Source organism: Drosophila obscura, unplaced genomic scaffold (assembly GCF_018151105.1).
Source record: "Drosophila obscura isolate BZ-5 IFL unplaced genomic scaffold, ASM1815110v1 contig_185, whole genome shotgun sequence".
Lineage (NCBI taxonomy): Eukaryota > Metazoa > Arthropoda > Insecta > Diptera > Drosophilidae > Drosophila > Drosophila obscura.
The window spans coordinates 158194-174204 of NW_024542773.1; the positions used below are offsets into that span (position 1 = coordinate 158194).

Sequence of the window (16011 nt, forward strand, 5' to 3'; positions counted from 1 at the left end):
TTGTTTTTCAGAGCACAAGGATTCCGGTATATTATATGCTTTACGGGGTATTTTGCGGGCTTAATTTAATATTAGGACGTTGGGGGTACATGCAATGGTAGCACCTAATAATGAGGAAAATTAGTAAATAGTAATTTGGACGCATGAAGAGCAAGGGAATTAGTGGTAGATAAATATAAAAATACAGTCCGATAGCGAGTAATTTTTATATGATTATTTCCATTATTAACCGACTTTTATCTCTTCGCTATTTATGTCAGTGCATATTTTTTCCATATGAACGGGGAGGGTAGCCTACAGCCGACGCCATTCCCGCCGGATGCGCTGGTGGGCGTTAACATATATTTTAAATATTAATATATTTTTTTTTTTGTGTTTTGTGTAGTTATAAAGCAGCTTGTACAATTTAACATTAGTTAAAGGGTATAATAGGGTCTTTAACAGTGTCCATACTCCTAGCAAAAACTTGGTTGACCAGAAACAATGACGTCACATTCCACACATACTGACGTTTTATGTTTTTACTTGTTGCTTGAATCCATATTTTGTATTGAAGTCAATAAGAAGGAGTCTTTCAAATTAAGTAGCCCCATGGGAAATTGATTCATCAATCGGATAAAATTATGTGTGTATTGCTGAGGGTCCTAGCTATATAGCAATATTAAATCGAATATCAAAATCGAGGAATGTCAACGCATATCTTTTGTCTGTCAGTATATTTACGGTATATTTCTGAGGGTCGTATGTCATATTTTAAAGATAAATCCGCGGTCACACTGATTCCATTTCCCTCGACGAGAGCTTACAAAAATTTGTTTTAGAATCCCCAAAAGCGACGGCCAGTTATCCGAAATGCTGGCCCCGGCCCCACTAACCAAGATCACGCGCATCGAGATCGATATCAACAAGTTGGGAAACTGGGCCAAAGTAAAGAGGACGCCGGTTCAGGTATACGATGTGTCCGAGCGGGTGTTCACATCGATGCAGAACCTGGATATCACCTCGCTGGCCAGCTACCCAGAGGCCGAGATTCGGCCGGTGCTGCCATCGCTGGTGCGCATGAGTTTGCTCTCGCCGCTGGACAACACCACATCGTCGATGGAGTCGCGCAAACAGATTCTGGCCGTTCTCATTGGCATCGAGGTGGTGAACAGCATAGTCTCCTATCTGCAGGTCAACTACCACGAGCTGGAAAACGAACTGAAGAAGGAACTGCAGACGCGCCAGAAGACCCCCTACTTTGAGGGCCAGCAGCAGGAGTACGGACTACAGTCGGGCATTGCCCTGGGCTTCGAGCGGGCCGATGTGGCGCGTAAGGTGCGCGTCGTGCTCTCCGAGATATTCAATCTGCAGCAGCAGGTCTCCGAGCAGAAGCCCGCCGCCCACTCTGAGATGCTCGACGATGGCATCTACCTCGAGGAGGTGGTGGACATCCTGTGCATAGCCCTGGCCGAACTACCTTCCCTGCTCAACATTCTCGAGCTGACCGATGCCCTGATTAGCGTGCCCAACGGCTATCGCATCATCACTGCGCTGGTGGCCAATTTTCCCGACTGCTATCGCGATGTTGTCTCCCACGTGATTGCCAACTACGACGAGGACGGCAGTGACGGCAAGCACAGGCTATCCCTGCTAATGTCCCTCAGCGAAATGAACCCCACCCAGGCGCTGGCCAATCGAACCCTGTGCGTGGAGATGATGAAGGGGCCCTCCTTCATGCTTAAGCTGGCGCTCAAGCATTCAGACGATCTGGTGAGTTGTGTGGTCCCGCGCCCAAACGATAATCCATTCTAATTTTTGCCGATGTTCTCTATAGATCCCCTTCCTTACGGGCTTGCTGCTGGGAAACGATCAGAACCTGCGCTGCTGGTTTGCGATCTACACACGCTCCAGCCAGAAGCGCAAGGGCGATGCTCTCAATCTGGTGCGTGTGGAGCTGCTGCAGAAGGTCGTAAAGACGACCACAAATGCGGCAGAGCTGAAGGACTTCAATCTGCAGGGCGTGGTGCTGATGCGGCTCTACTGCGCCCTGCGTGGCATCGGCGGATTAAAGTTCAACGACGACGAGATCAATGCGCTGTCGCAGCTGGTAACGAGCCGGCCACAGCCGACGCCATCGGGTCTGAGGTTCGTCACACTGGGGCTGTGCATGCTGATAGCGTGCCCCTCGCTGGTGTCGACCATTCCGCTGGAGATGAAGGCCATCGAGTGGCTGCAGTGGCTGACGCGGGAGGACGCCTTCTTCTGCAAGCGATCGGGGACAAGCACTTCGCTGGGGGAGATGCTTCTCCTTCTGGCCATCCACTTCCACAGTAACCAGATCACGGCCATCAGCGAAATGGTCTGCTCCACATTGGGCATGCGCATACCCATCCGGCCGAACAGCACCAGCCGGATCAAGCAGCTCTTCACCCAGGAGCTCTTCACCGAACAGGTGGTGGCCCTCAAGGCGGTGCGGGTGCCGGTGACGCCCAATCTGAGTGGGACCATACCCGGCTACCTGCCCGTGCACTGCATCCACCAGCTGCTCAAGTCGCGCACCTTTCTCAAGCACAAAGTGACAATCAAGTCGTGGATCTTCAAGCAGATATGCAGCGCAGTGCGACCCATCCATCCCGTGATGCCCGCTTTGGTGGAGGTATTTGTCAACACACTGATTATCCCGAATCCCACCGGCAAGGTCAACATCGATCACATCCACATGCCCTTCACCGAGGTGGAGATCCTGCACGTGTTTCGCACCTCCCAGCTCACGCTGTTCGGCGAAGACCTGCCGCCGATGGCGGAGAGCGAGGAGCTGGCCAAGGTCGAGATCAGCTGCCCCCTCACCGCCCAGCTGCTCATGATCTACTACCTGCTGCTTTACGAGGACACGCGCCTGATGAACCTCAGTGCCATCGGCGGCCGGAAGCAGAAAGAGTACGCGAACAACTTCATGGGGGGCCTTCCGCTCAAGTATCTGCTGCAGAAGGCCCACAAGTACCACGGCGAATACCAGTTTCTGTTCCATCCGCTGCTGCGGCTGATCATCTCCAATTACCCGCACTTGAGCATGGTGGACGACTGGCTGGAGGAGCACAATCTGACAACCCTCGGCATCGAAGCCCTTGACTGTCCCAGTCCCGAACTGACGCCCGACCAGCTCAGCCGCGCCCTCGAGCACATCCAGACGAAGCCCCGGCTGGCGATACGCATCTTCAAGCAGCTCCTGCAGCTGCCCGCCGAGTCGCTGGCCCAGTACGGCCAGCAGCTGGTGAAGCATATGCCGGTGGTCTTTCAGAAGTCGGTGTCCCGCTACATCAAGGACCTGTTCCACGATCTCTGGCTGCGGCTGAATGCGGTGCTGCCCACCACGCTGTGGGTAATGTCGCTTCGAGCCATCACCAATAGCGCGGACTCGATTAATCGCCGCACCTTCGCCAATGAGAGCCTGCTGGAGCCCATGGAAGTGCTGAGGTAAGTGCATCTTTATATACAGCTTTTCTTGAAGTATCTTGGAGTATATACTGTCATACTCCGCACAGCTGTCCCAGGCAAGTGTTCTGCTCGCCATACCTGCTGATGATCATGCTGCGCATTCTAAAGGGCAGCCTGGCCGCCTCCAAGACATACCTGAACGTGTACATGCAGCAGAAGCAGGTGCTGGACAAGAACGGTCTGGTTCAGACAGACGCCGACCGGGAGGAGCTGAAGACGACACTGATTGCCTCGCAGGAGAGTGCTGCGGTACATATACTGCTTGAGGTCTTGGAGTACATGTCGAACAATTCCAAGGATCGCCTGTCACATCTGGAGCTGCGCGAGATCCAGGGCATCATTGGGACCTATGTGCACCAGGCTTTTATCTCAGAGCCGTCACTGGCCAAGCTGGTGCACTTCCAGACGTATCCCAAGTCGGTGATCCCGATGATGGTGGCCAGCGTGCCGTCGATGCACATTTGCATCGACTTTGTGCACGAGTTCCTCAACGTCAACGAGATGGACAAGCAGATATTCACAATTGAGCTGACCTCCCACCTGGTGCTCAATTACTCGATACCCAAGAGTCTGGGCGTGTCCAAGTTCTGTCTGAATGTGATACAGACGACGCTGTCGCTGCTCACCGTCTCCTCCAAGTGCAAGTTCCTGCGCCACGTGCTGCCGGCGATGGTGCGGTTCGTCGAAACGTTCCCCATACTGGCCGACGACTGTGTCAACATTCTGATGAACACCGGCCGCAGCCTCCACTCGCAATCGTCGCTGGGCGTGACCACAATGGAAATGCCTCTCACGGAGAGCGCGAAGCTCTGGTCGTACCGGGATGCTCAGATGCATATCGTACTGATAGAGGACGCTTTCAAAGCCCTGGTCTCCGCGGTGATGCGGAAGTCCGAGTTGTATTAGCCCAATACAGAATACAGAGAATATGCTAGAATAATATAGAATCCATATCCATAGATGTACATAATTCCCCTTGTACCTTTCCCTGCCCCTGCCCATGCCCTGCCCATCCTTCTACCAATCTCCAAACTTGTTATGTGTAATAAAATTCATAAAATGACCAAAATAGCAAAATAAACACTTCCATGAAATATACTATAATATACGATACATTTTAACGTTATCGAGATCCTGCAACATTTCGCAATATTCTGAAACATGTATCCAAATTTATAGTTGGCTTGGCAATATTCCACAATATAAATTCAATCCAAAACTCAAACATTGCTTTGTTGCCGAAAATTCTTCGCAACATCTATTTGCTTTTGTAATGGAATATTTATTCTGAAATTTTGTGTAATTGTCGCAAAGTTTAATCGATAACACTATCGTATATACACGATATAATATTATGTATATTGTACGATATATATAATATTATACTATCGCATCCATGCTATCGCTGGGTGCATTTTTGTTGTTATTAAAGCTCAGCTCGGATGTGGAATAACTTTTATTAGTATATTTATACCGTTTAATTAAACGTATTGGAGCTGTGAAAGTGCAACAATTGTGAGTAAATGTTGAACAAAACTCGAGGCAAACTAAGACTTTTCACTGGCGTCGGGAGAAGTTTTTCCTCAGTTTTGTGTGTGTTTTACGATGCTATGCTGATTCGTAATTGTCTTCTTGTATACGTCGTGTCTTGCTCGCTCGCTCGCTCGCTCTTGGTCTTGGCTCTCCCAAAGGCATCTCTCTATGGCCCGTGCCTGTGTATGAGTGCTCTCGTGCGTGTGGTGTGTGTTCGCCCGTGTTTGTGTCTGTGCAAGCTGGTTGGAAAATAATTAAAGCAAATACAAGTATAATTTGTTGTTAGAGTTTGGTTAATGCCAACATTAGAAACAAACGCAAAGAATACAACAGAAGAAAGAAAGGAAAGTAGCTTGTCTGATTATTCGCCCCGTGGCCCTGCTTCTCCTTTGTGCGCAACTGCAGGTAATTGTCGCAACTCGTGTGTGAGAGAGAGTGACTCTGTAGAGCGAGGGAGAGCAGTAGAGATGAGAGTTGAAGTGGGAGTGGGAGAGAGACGGTGATGGAAAGACGGATGCGGCAACAGTGTTTTCTGCATCAAATCCGAAATTCGGCTGGAAACAGTTCAATGAAGTTACACAAAAATTGTTTGTACTCTATCTCTCTCTCTCTCTATCTATCTCTATACCCCCCGGTTCTATCACTGCCCCACCCGTCGCATATTCCACTGCACTTGCAGCCAGAACTACTATCGACTCCCTACCCCCGCCCCTCTGCCCAAGGGGCTTGGTAAAGTGAATTGAGAAGCAAGAACAACAATAACCGTAGACTAAGGCTAGCTTCTGCTTTGTCGTTGTTATCGTAGGCCCTGCAGTTGCTCTTGTTGTTGTTGCTGTTGCTGTTGAGCAGCCCGGGAATGTAGATTGTACAGGAAATCTGTTGCTGGAACACTTTCATCTCTATGGGGGCCCTGCAGCAGAGAAGCAGCACCAGCACCGCTGTCCAGTGTCTGCGTCTCCAATTTCGATTCTGCGTGCTGCACTTGCAGTTGGAGCACAACACACACACATATGCATACCCGTACCCTCTCACACACACACGTGGAGGAGGGTTTCGCTTGCAATAATTTGTAATGCCGGAAAAGCTCAATTAATGTTTAGAGTACGAATAGAGTAGAGTAGTAGTAGGGGGTAGGGGGACTAGTGCTTATGTTTATTTGCATTTGACTCTGGTTTTACTTTCGCCCTCTTTGCCCCTCCCCTCTCCCCATTTCGCCCCACCAATGTTTATTGAATAGTGAGTGGTACACACCCACACGACTGCAGCCGCAGCAACAATTCGTATTTTTCCCCCCCATTCAGTAAATGTTGTGGAGAGCTGGAGAGCGCGAGCAGCAGGAAGGAGAGAACAGGATAACAACAGCAACATCTGAAAATTAGGAGTGAGAAAAATGCACTAGCAACAACAACAAAAACAAAAATCCACCCACATTGAGTGGATGCGGCTCACCTCTCTCTCTCTCCCTCAGTTATCGGAGGCTTGCTCTTGCTCTCTGGCTCTCACGCTCACTCTCTCTCTCTCTTTTGCTGTCTTGCGCCGTTTGTAGCAGTCAGCAGGCAGGCAGTAGACAGCAGCAGCAGACAGCAGCAGCCAGCAGAAGCAGCCGCAGTCAAGACAGAAAAAGGATTTGTGTTGCAGACAGATTTTCCCATAGAAAAATGCTGTAAAATCCAGGTACTGGCACGGTAATGGAGCACGGTCTAGGACGAAAAAAAAGTAGCGGGTATTGCAGGCAATTGTGAAATCAGGCGGAAACCATTTGCAGTTCGTAGTCAATTTGGGGAACATTTTCCGCTTTGCACCGGCATAGACAACAAAAAAGGAAAAAAATAGAGTCCGTTTTTCTTTTGTCACCACAGCAGCCGCCAGGCTCTCTCTCTCTCTGTTTCTCTGTGCGGCAGAAATGTGTGTCGGGCGGGGGGGTCCATCCGTGGATGTATCCGTAGCTGCGTAGTCAATCGTATCTTGTGGGTGAAGCAAAAGTCTAGGGAAAATTGTGCAAAGATGCGAGGAGGATCCTCCTCATCCAATCTGCTGACACCTCTCCTCTTTTTCCAGGTGCTTCAAAATGCGTCAGTTCAACATCTCGGTCATTGGACTATCCGGTACCGAAAAGGATCGCGGCCAGGTGGGTGTGGGCAAGTCATGCCTGTGCAACAGATTCATGCGGCCGATGGCCGACGACTACTTCATCGATCACATATCAGTGCTCAGCCAGAGCGACTTCAGCGGCCGGATCGTGAACAACGACCACTTTCTGTACTGGGGCGAGGTGCGCAAGACCACGGAAGAGGGCGTCGAGTACAACTTCAATATCATCGAGCAGACAGAGTTCATGGATGACTCCACATTCCAGGCCTTCAAGGTGGGCAAAATGGATCCCTATTCAAAGCGCTGCACCGCCACCAAGGTCTTCTCGGCGGAGAAGCTCATGTACATATGCAAGAATCAGCTGGGCATCGAGAAGGAGTACGAGCAGAAGGTGATGCCCGATGGGCGGCTGAGCATCGACGGTTTTGTCGTGGTGTTCGACGTCAGTCCCGTGCCAAACCGCAGCGTGGAGAAGCAGGTGGAGTTCGTTCAGAATGTGATCGCCACCATTGTGAAGAACAAGAAGCCGCTCGTCCTGGTGACCACCAAGAACGACGACGCGTACGAGCTGTATGTGCGCGAGGCGGAGAAGATCAGCCAGCGGAAGGACTACAAGAGCACGGTGCAACTGATCGAGACGTCGGCCCACGAGAGCATCAACATCGACTTAGCCTTCCTCATGCTCGCCCAGATGATCGACAAGGTGAAGAATCGAGTGAAGATCATCTCGTACCAGGAGTCGGCCAAGTCGCGCAAGGAGCTGCTGGACACTAGATCGGAGGCCGTCACACGGCTGATACGCAACCAGATCACCGACTATCACATCCTCTGGTCGCAGGGCTCCAAGATGCTCTCCCAGTACCGCGAGTGGAACGAGTTCTTGAACATATTCGGCCACGAGGCAGGCCAGAAGCTCTTCCGCCGCCACATGAAGAAGCTGCGCGATGACCACCTCAATAAGAAGCTCCACCAGTATCTGGTCAAGTTCGCCTTGGCCCTCGAGTACATGCTGCCGGATATCGGGGCCCTGAACATCATCGATGACGATGCCTGGGACTGTGCCCGCAACTATCTGCAGAACCACATTGAGTTCGAGCAGTACTTCTTTGAGTGCCCTCAGGCCTCCTGGACCGAGCTGGTCGACATGGACGAGGCCGAGGACGAGGCGCGCATCCCCTTCGATGTGCTGGAGACCTCCGAGGCAGAGACAGTATTCCGAAATTATCTGAATTCCGTGCAGCAGGACAAGAAGAAGATTGGGTAAGTCTACCAAAGCAAACAATCCTGACAATCTGACCTGACAGAGCCGATACTCATTCTTTTCTTTCTGTTAATCCTCAGCTGGAAGCAGCAGTTCAAGATGCTGCTGGAGGAGTCCGGGTTTGTCACGCCCTGGCAAGCAACTGTCCGAGGTGCGCGTCCTGTTCATGGGTCGTGAGTGCTTTGAGGCCCTCTCCGAGCACGACTGCCAGCAGATTTACGATATCCATCAGGACGAGATCATCGAGAAGAGCAAACAGAACTTTGTCGAGCTGCTGCTGGAGCACGCCCAGTACTTTCTGCAGTTCAAGAACGTTGACATTATCACGCAAGAGGATGTGCGCCAGATCACGGACGTCATCCAGGAGGACTCGCGCTACAAGATGCTCGACCGCTTGGACCAGGAGCGGCGGGTGATGCTCGTCCAGCATCTGCGCTTCATCCACTGCCCCATACGCGACCATTGCCCCTTTTTCAACAACTGTGTGGACAGCGTGATCGATGAGGTTCTCTCCGACAAGTCGACCACAAGCAACCACAAGACTCCGGGGGGAGTGGGCGTGGGCGTGGGAGTTGGAGTTGGTGTCGGTGGTGGCTGGAAGACGACTGGCAATGGTAGCGATCGGACGCTTAATCTGCTGATCGTCGGATCGGAGCACCTGGCCAGCGATTTGCTCAACGACATCCGCATCTGCACGGGCAGCAAGGGCGAGTACATCTACGAGAATCAAACGTACTATCTCAACTATCGCATAGCCAACGGGGACATGGAGGCCTTTAAGGCCATCGATGTCTATTCGAGTGGTGAGTGGACATGCCAAACAGGGATCTTGCAGCTCCTTCTCCTCCTTTCAATTTTCTCATGGTAAACACTCCACACTTTCCACTTTTTTGTAGGCCTCATCTGCGTGTACTCCAATCAGCAGTCGTTCGAAACGCTCAAGGACAACCTGGAACGGACGCTTCTGTGCAACCTGGAGCTGGAGGATAAGTTCGAAAATCTGCCCATTGTGCTGGTATACCAGCCGCAGGACCTCAAGGAGAACGAGGTCGAGTATCTGCGTAGCGAGGGGATGCGTCTCTCGGAGATGCTGCACTGCGATTTCATCGATCACACGCAGAACCACCAGAAGTACGTCTACGACATTCTGAACATTGTCATCCTGTCGTTGAAGCTGACCGAGATGAAGAGCTACGATCCGTATCCCTCCAACCACACCGATCTCCGCATCCTGTGCTGCATCTTCTGCGGCGATCAGTACGATATCGAGAACATTGTCCAGCCACTGGTCGCCGAATCGACGCTTGTGAAGGCCAGCGAGCACTCGATCATTGTCGATGTGTTCATTGGGGATGCCAAGCGGCGGGTGGAGTTCATAATCTCCTCCTACCATGGCACCAACCAATATCGGGATGAGCTCATCCACGGCTACATCTACTTTTACTCGGCTAAGCGTCGCTCGTCCCTGGCCAATCTCAGGTAGGAAATGGGTGGATAGGGTAGGGATCTTTGCAAGCGGCTTGCCTTTTACTAATTTATGCGTTACGTTTACAGCATTTTGGCCGCCCAGAATGCCAACATTCCGTTGCAGCTCATTGCGGTGACGGAGAGCGGAGGCGTCAATGCGTTCTTTAACAGCGATATCTGTCAGTTTCTCATTACCGAAGGCAATGCCCTGGCCGATCGCTTCAAGGGGAGTTTCATGACATTCTCAGCGGATCAGTATGTTAAATGTAAGTGGATCCATGTCAATCCCAGCCCCTGCCCCTGCCCTAAGCTGTGCCCTTGATCATGTTGTTGAATGTTGATCTGTTGTTGCAGTTGCATTCTATAATCCATTCCTGAAGACCGCCTGGGACAACAAGTACGAGGTGGAGAACCTGCATGTGGAGGAGTCAATTACTTTAGATTCGGGCGAGGGCACGCTGGAGAGCTCGGTGAACCAGATGCCACGCCCACCGCCCCGCCACGAGAGCTATATGCTGTCGAACACATTGGGCACCGATGGTTCCGGCAGTGAGAATTACGAAATGCTTCCTACCCGATCTCTCAACTCATTAAATGGTAAGAGGACAGATGGCCAGAGAAGGAGAATTAATAAGCCGCCAAAAATAGCAGATGCCCCTTTCATGTATTGTTTTCATTTTCGTTTCGTATGTTCCGCAGAAGAAAGAGATATATCATTAGATGAAATCTACGACGAAAACAACGAAAAGCCCAAGCACCTGCACCAAAGTAAGTTCCATGCTGCCAGCCACTAAAACCCACTAACCCAAAGAAAAAAAAGAAAACAAAACTCTGACCAAGCCAAACCCAAAAACCAAAACCAAACCTCAAGCAAAAACCAAACCAAAAACCTCAAAACCAAACAAATACCGATTCAGAATATTCGTGCGCCATAAAACAAACACCAATCCAGTAGTACAATATAAATATTATAATAATAACTAGCATTCCCACCTACCTGCCTCTACCTAACTACATATATACATATATATATATATATATATGTATATATATGTATATATATCTCATATACATATGTATAGATTCATTCATATATTATATATTCATTCATTCATTCCATTCTCATTACCATTTCCATATCCATATCTCATTCTCGCCAAAAATACATAAGTGCGCCATATACTCCATATATATATTATATATACAATATATACTATAATCTATAATGATTAATGATAATTATGAATTAATTAATTAATTAACGATTCATCTTAACCAACTTTTTAATCGATTTATCTCTGTGTGTGTGTCATTTGTTGTTGTCATTTTTTTGCCTATTGCAAATCGAAATTATTTGCTCAAACGAAAAAAAAAAAAAAAAAACAAAAAATACTCGAATTAAAAAACAAAAACCGAAAACTATATAAGGATTCCAGATATTCCCTCCTCCAACAACTCCTCCAGAGCCAGCCCCTCCAGATCATCAGCTCATTACATGCACATATAAGAGTCAATTCGTTTCGGCTTCAGAATCAAGTTTGGAAGAAATAACATGTAATCTAACTATTTGAATATATTTCACCCTATTTCTCCCTATTCCACCTATAGTTTATTTCTCTCTCTCTCTCTCTCTCTCTATGTCTCGCTCTCTCTCTCTCTGTTTTCTATATTTTAGACTTTTTTGTTATTGATCTGCTCTTCACTCTATAAAAAAACACCACAAAAAAGATCACCAACTCCTCGTATCCCCCTCCACCTGCACTGCTGGCAAGCTCTTTCAGTGCTTTCCTCCATATCCCTCCCCTCCGATTCCCCAAGAAAGTTCTGGTTAGGCATAGACCTTGCGGATGGAGATCCTTCATATATGTACATGTGTATTAAATAATAGAGATCTTTGTACAACATTTAAGCTTCCATCTCTCGAAATCGAATCAAATGTATCTTTGAGTCGCCTCCGAACTGAGGAACACTCCCTTTGCCTATAAAGAAAATTTCCTGAAATATCTATTGATTTAGAAAGTCCCTGAGAGTTAAATCAAACTTTCAGTATACTCAACTTTGTAGCAGTTCCAATACGTTTGTCTGACACAAATACGTAAATTTTAAACCATTAAATGAAGCAATTTGTCTGTCTTATTGCTTGAATTTAAATCCCCAAGCAGAGGGGATTGGGACATGATCCCTGAAACATCCGAAACTATGTCCTTGTCCATTACAGGACAACATATGCAACAGATCCTAAATTGATCATAGGCGTTTTCGAATCCTAGAGTGCCCAGAAACACCGCAAGGGCTATACAGCCAACTCTCCTTCCTCCCTTACCCTTCACCAAGCAATGCTTTCCCTTGAGTTTCCCCAGCGCCTTCCTCCTTTACCCATTTCCGCTTATTAGTTACGTATTGGTTACCTTTTTCGTGTTATTTTCTTTTCTGTTTCGGTTGTTGATCCTTGAGTTTTGCAGGCCGCGAGCTGCCTGAAAAGTTATATACATACATAAATAATATCTATGTACATACATACTATATAAACCATGTATCTATTATCCCACAAACCCCGCCACCACCCCACCCCACTCTGACCCCAAACATTGATTGGAATCGAATATTGTACAAAAGTTATTTCGTTCGTTTGCTGTTCTCGTTCTTGTTCTCGTTTTGCTTTGCCATCTCTTTGCTCACCCTTTCCCTCTCCCACTCCCACTCCCACTCCCACTCTCCCTCTCTCTCTCTCTCTGTTTTTGTGGAAGCTTCTCCCATCCATCTGCAGCGCTGAGTCGAACCGAGACTGATCTGGTTTCTTCCTTCTGGTTCTCGTTTCTCTTCCCCCAAATTTGTAAACTCACGCACACACACACACACACAAGCAGCGGATGTCAGCGGGTCGAAGGATTCATTGGCCACCCACGATGCAGGTTAATCTCTTAATGCTCCTCCACTCCATAATGTATCACGCACGCACCCCCTATAGATTATTCCCAGCTAGCTGCCTGATTAACCCCCACCCCCACCCCCACCCGACTCATGCTCCTCCTGTGCCTGCACGCAGTTTGCTCCGCTACACCTCTCCCCCTACACCCCTCAATTTTAGCTGTAGATGGTAGTCTGCTCCCTCTGATGAGGACTGTTGAAGCGGGAGAGAACCGAACGAACCGACACTCCTCTCTTAGGCCTGCCTAATCCGATCTCCCACTCTCTTTCCAAATCAGAATGGCTGGAGGACAAGAGCGATGGGCGACGCAACATGAACAAGAACTCGATATGGAACAACTTCAGTGGCTCCACACACGCCTACACCACGGGCCGGCGGCACATTGACTCCAATCTGAACAAGATCCGTCCGAAGGGTCCCAGCCAAACGCTTAAGGTGGGCGAGGCGCCCAGCCGCAACTGCCCGGCGATGAGCTCCTCCACCTTCACGCTGCCCACACAGCCGCCGGGCAAGCTGAACATGAAAAACTTCCAGCTGGTCAGCGAGGCGGTGGCCAAGATGAACTTCACGGGCTCAGGATCCGGGTCGGGCTCCGGCTCCGGCTCTGGGTCGGGCACTGGCCTGGGCCTCTGCACCGGCAGTGGCAGCATGGCCGACTCGTATCTGGGCGACTGTGAGCCTGTGGGAAAGGATGGCAAGCGGTATGATCACGCCCAGTTAGATGGCGAGGACGAGGACTCCGAGGAACTGGCCGAGTACGAGCAGATATATGAAAACGAAGGTAGGATCGATAGGATCGGTAGGATCGGGACCTCTCACCTCAATCACGGGATCTCAATCATCTAACCCAAAAAAAAAAGAACTCGAATCTCACCTCACCCTCAAATCATTCGCTACCGCACCCGATCCCGCACCTCGCACTCGTGATCCTTCCACTCCCGGTTCAGTCTGTTACTCTCTGTTCCCCCTCCCCACCCCCGCCAGGCAGGGCATTATCCCCGGAATCAAAATCCCCTGCCATGACCACATACTCATTTTGGTCTGCTTATTATCCATACCATCCACAGACTGCACCGAGTCGGATAGCTGCGCCAGCTCCACAGAGCGACGAGTGCGCCAACAGAATGCCTACTACAAGGCCAACAGCAAGGCGAGCAAGGCCAGTGCCAAGAAGCAGAAGAAGAAGAAGGTGGCCATACCCGTGCAGACGCCGAGAGTGCCGCCCTTTGGCTCGTATGTGAGTCCGCCGGAGATTCCCCTGCACTATCAGCGCATGGCCGTCGTCGGAGCAGGTGAGAAAAGTATGTGTCGTGTTTGTGTGGTGCTTTTTAGTGTTGCACCAAATCCTTGTCTCCTTTGATCCTGCTCCTCCTTCCTCCGCTTGGGTTTGTACTTGGATATCAGCTGTTTCTGTGTCTCTCTGCCTGCCCCTCTCCGATCCACGCCCCAAAACTGACCCTTGCCACCACTCATCTTCCTTTGCTTCCCCCCCCCTTCCATCCACAGAGAAAGCCGAGGCTGGTGTGCCGGAGTTCATGAAGAGCGACAAATCCCCAGAGGTAAGCTCAAAGCCATATACCATCCATGAGAAACTGACAGACCCTGACTCTATTGCATTGCTTTTAGTATTCCATGGTGCCGGAGCTGACTACAGCTGGGATCTTTGGCGCTGAGAATCTGCCCGAGTACAACATGAATGCCAAATGCCTGAAGGACTTTGAGAAGCTCGAGAAGAGGCGCATCAAGGAGGAGACGGCACGCCTGCGCAAGCTGCAGGAGAAGGAGAAGGAACAGGAGAAGAAGCTCAAACGAAAGCTCAAGCAGAATGCCAAGGGACTGGCCGAGTCCGTGGAGGCGCAGTTCGGGAAGCTAATGATCAGCTCCGACCAGGGCGAGATACCCATTTTCCTGAACAAGTGCGTAGAGTTTATCGAGAAGGAGGGACTCGACTCGGAGGGCATTTACCGGGTTCCGGGCAGCCGGGCGCATGTCGATATGCTATTCCAGCGATTCGAAGAGGGTAAGAGAAGTCTATCCACTCTTTTGTCAGTGTAATGTACTTATTGTATTTTATTTTTATGATGTCAATTTAGATGTTCACACCGTCATCGATGTGCTGGACATACCCGTCAATGCCGTTGCTACAGCTCTGAAGGACTTTTTCTCCAAGCGCCTGCCGCCTTTGTTTAGTAAGGACATCATCAAGGAGCTGGAAGAGATTGCTGGTGAGCATAAAACATAGGAAGAGAAATCTTCTCACCCATTCTGTGCACAATCTCACACGTAAATTCACCTCGTTTCAGGCTCTCGTGGAGTTGGCTCCTCCAAGTTGAACGTGGAGGTGAAAACGGATCGCAGCTGCCGCTTGATAGCTTTAAAATCGCTGCTGCAGAAGCTGCCCCCCATCAATTTTTCCATACTCAAATACATATTCCAGCACTTTGTGCAGTAAGTCCGCCAACAGACAGACGCCTCATTTATCAGCTATTAATCGGTCAATCATTGCATTGCAGCGTCTCCGACAACTCCAAGCTGAACAGCATGGACAGCAAGAACTTGGCTATCTGTTGGTGGCCCACCTTGATACCCATCGACTTCACCGACATGGGCCACTTCGAGCAGCTGCGTCCCTATCTCGAGGACATTGTCCAGACGATGATCGACCAGTTCCCCTATCTATTTTGCGGAAAGGATGCGTTTGTAATGGTCTAGACATTCGACCAACAACAACAACAAAACAACAACAACAGATCCTAGATAGACTCAATGTTCGCATGCAGTGTGTGTGTGTGTGTGAGGTGTGTGCCATGTATGCGTATGTGTGGTATGTGTGTGTGAAGCATGGATGAAAATGAAAGAGATAGAGCCATTGAAATTGAAAGGAAGAATGAAAAATAAAAGGCAGCCCATCGATCGATCGATTCATTTTGTGGAGTAGGTGGAGTCTGAGAGCAGGCGCATAATGATATATAGATATATAAACACTATATAGTATGTATACATACTTCTTATATATACGATGATGATATTATTATCTGTGTGTGTATTTTTTTTTGTATATCTATGTGTGCGAGTGTATCTGTGTTTTGTATCTGTAGCTGTATCTATATCTGCATGTGAAAAGTATTTGGGGAACGTGGGAAGGATAAACGAACACTTGGCTAAGTAGGGTATATGTATATTTATTTTTTATATACTTGCATATATGTATACATCCATACATACCATACCTATACATATATATGCACATAAG

The 16011-nt window shown here is 49.1% G+C and overlaps 2 protein-coding genes across 2 annotated transcripts; both read left to right on the forward strand.

Moving 5' to 3' along the window:
- Positions 1-753: 753 nt before the first annotated feature.
- On the forward strand, positions 754-4442 carry LOC111081270 (integrator complex subunit 2). Its single transcript, XM_022377285.2, has 3 exons — positions 754-1752; positions 1817-3456; positions 3525-4442. The coding sequence occupies exons 1-3, from the start codon at positions 853-855 to the stop codon at positions 4381-4383; spliced, it is 3399 nt and encodes a 1132-aa protein (XP_022232977.2). The 5' UTR covers positions 754-852; the 3' UTR covers positions 4384-4442.
- A 445-nt stretch (positions 4443-4887) lies between these two features.
- On the forward strand, positions 4888-15713 carry LOC111081267 (rho GTPase-activating protein 190). The gene is given in 15 exon segments (XM_041592664.1): positions 4888-4992; positions 7069-8361; positions 8443-8491; positions 8493-9165; positions 9259-9841; positions 9917-10095; positions 10184-10426; positions 10529-10597; positions 13036-13539; positions 13826-14050; positions 14265-14317; positions 14385-14778; positions 14852-14983; positions 15062-15206; positions 15272-15713. Coding segments are annotated over 14 exon segments (4731 nt in total). The 5' UTR covers positions 4888-4992; positions 7069-7078; the 3' UTR covers positions 15471-15713.
- The last annotated feature ends 298 nt before the right edge of the window (positions 15714-16011 follow it).

Bases quoted from the DNA above. Each gene is read 5' to 3' on its own strand.
- LOC111081270 (XM_022377285.2), top strand. From the start codon at position 853: ATGCTGGCCCCGGCCCCACTAACCAAGATCACGCGCATCGAGATCGAT. The intron at 1,753-1,816 runs GTGAGTTGTGTG...TGTTCTCTATAG, and splicing joins TCAAGCATTCAGACGATCTG to ATCCCCTTCCTTACGGGCTT. The intron at 3,457-3,524 runs GTAAGTGCATCT...TACTCCGCACAG, and splicing joins GAGCCCATGGAAGTGCTGAG to CTGTCCCAGGCAAGTGTTCT.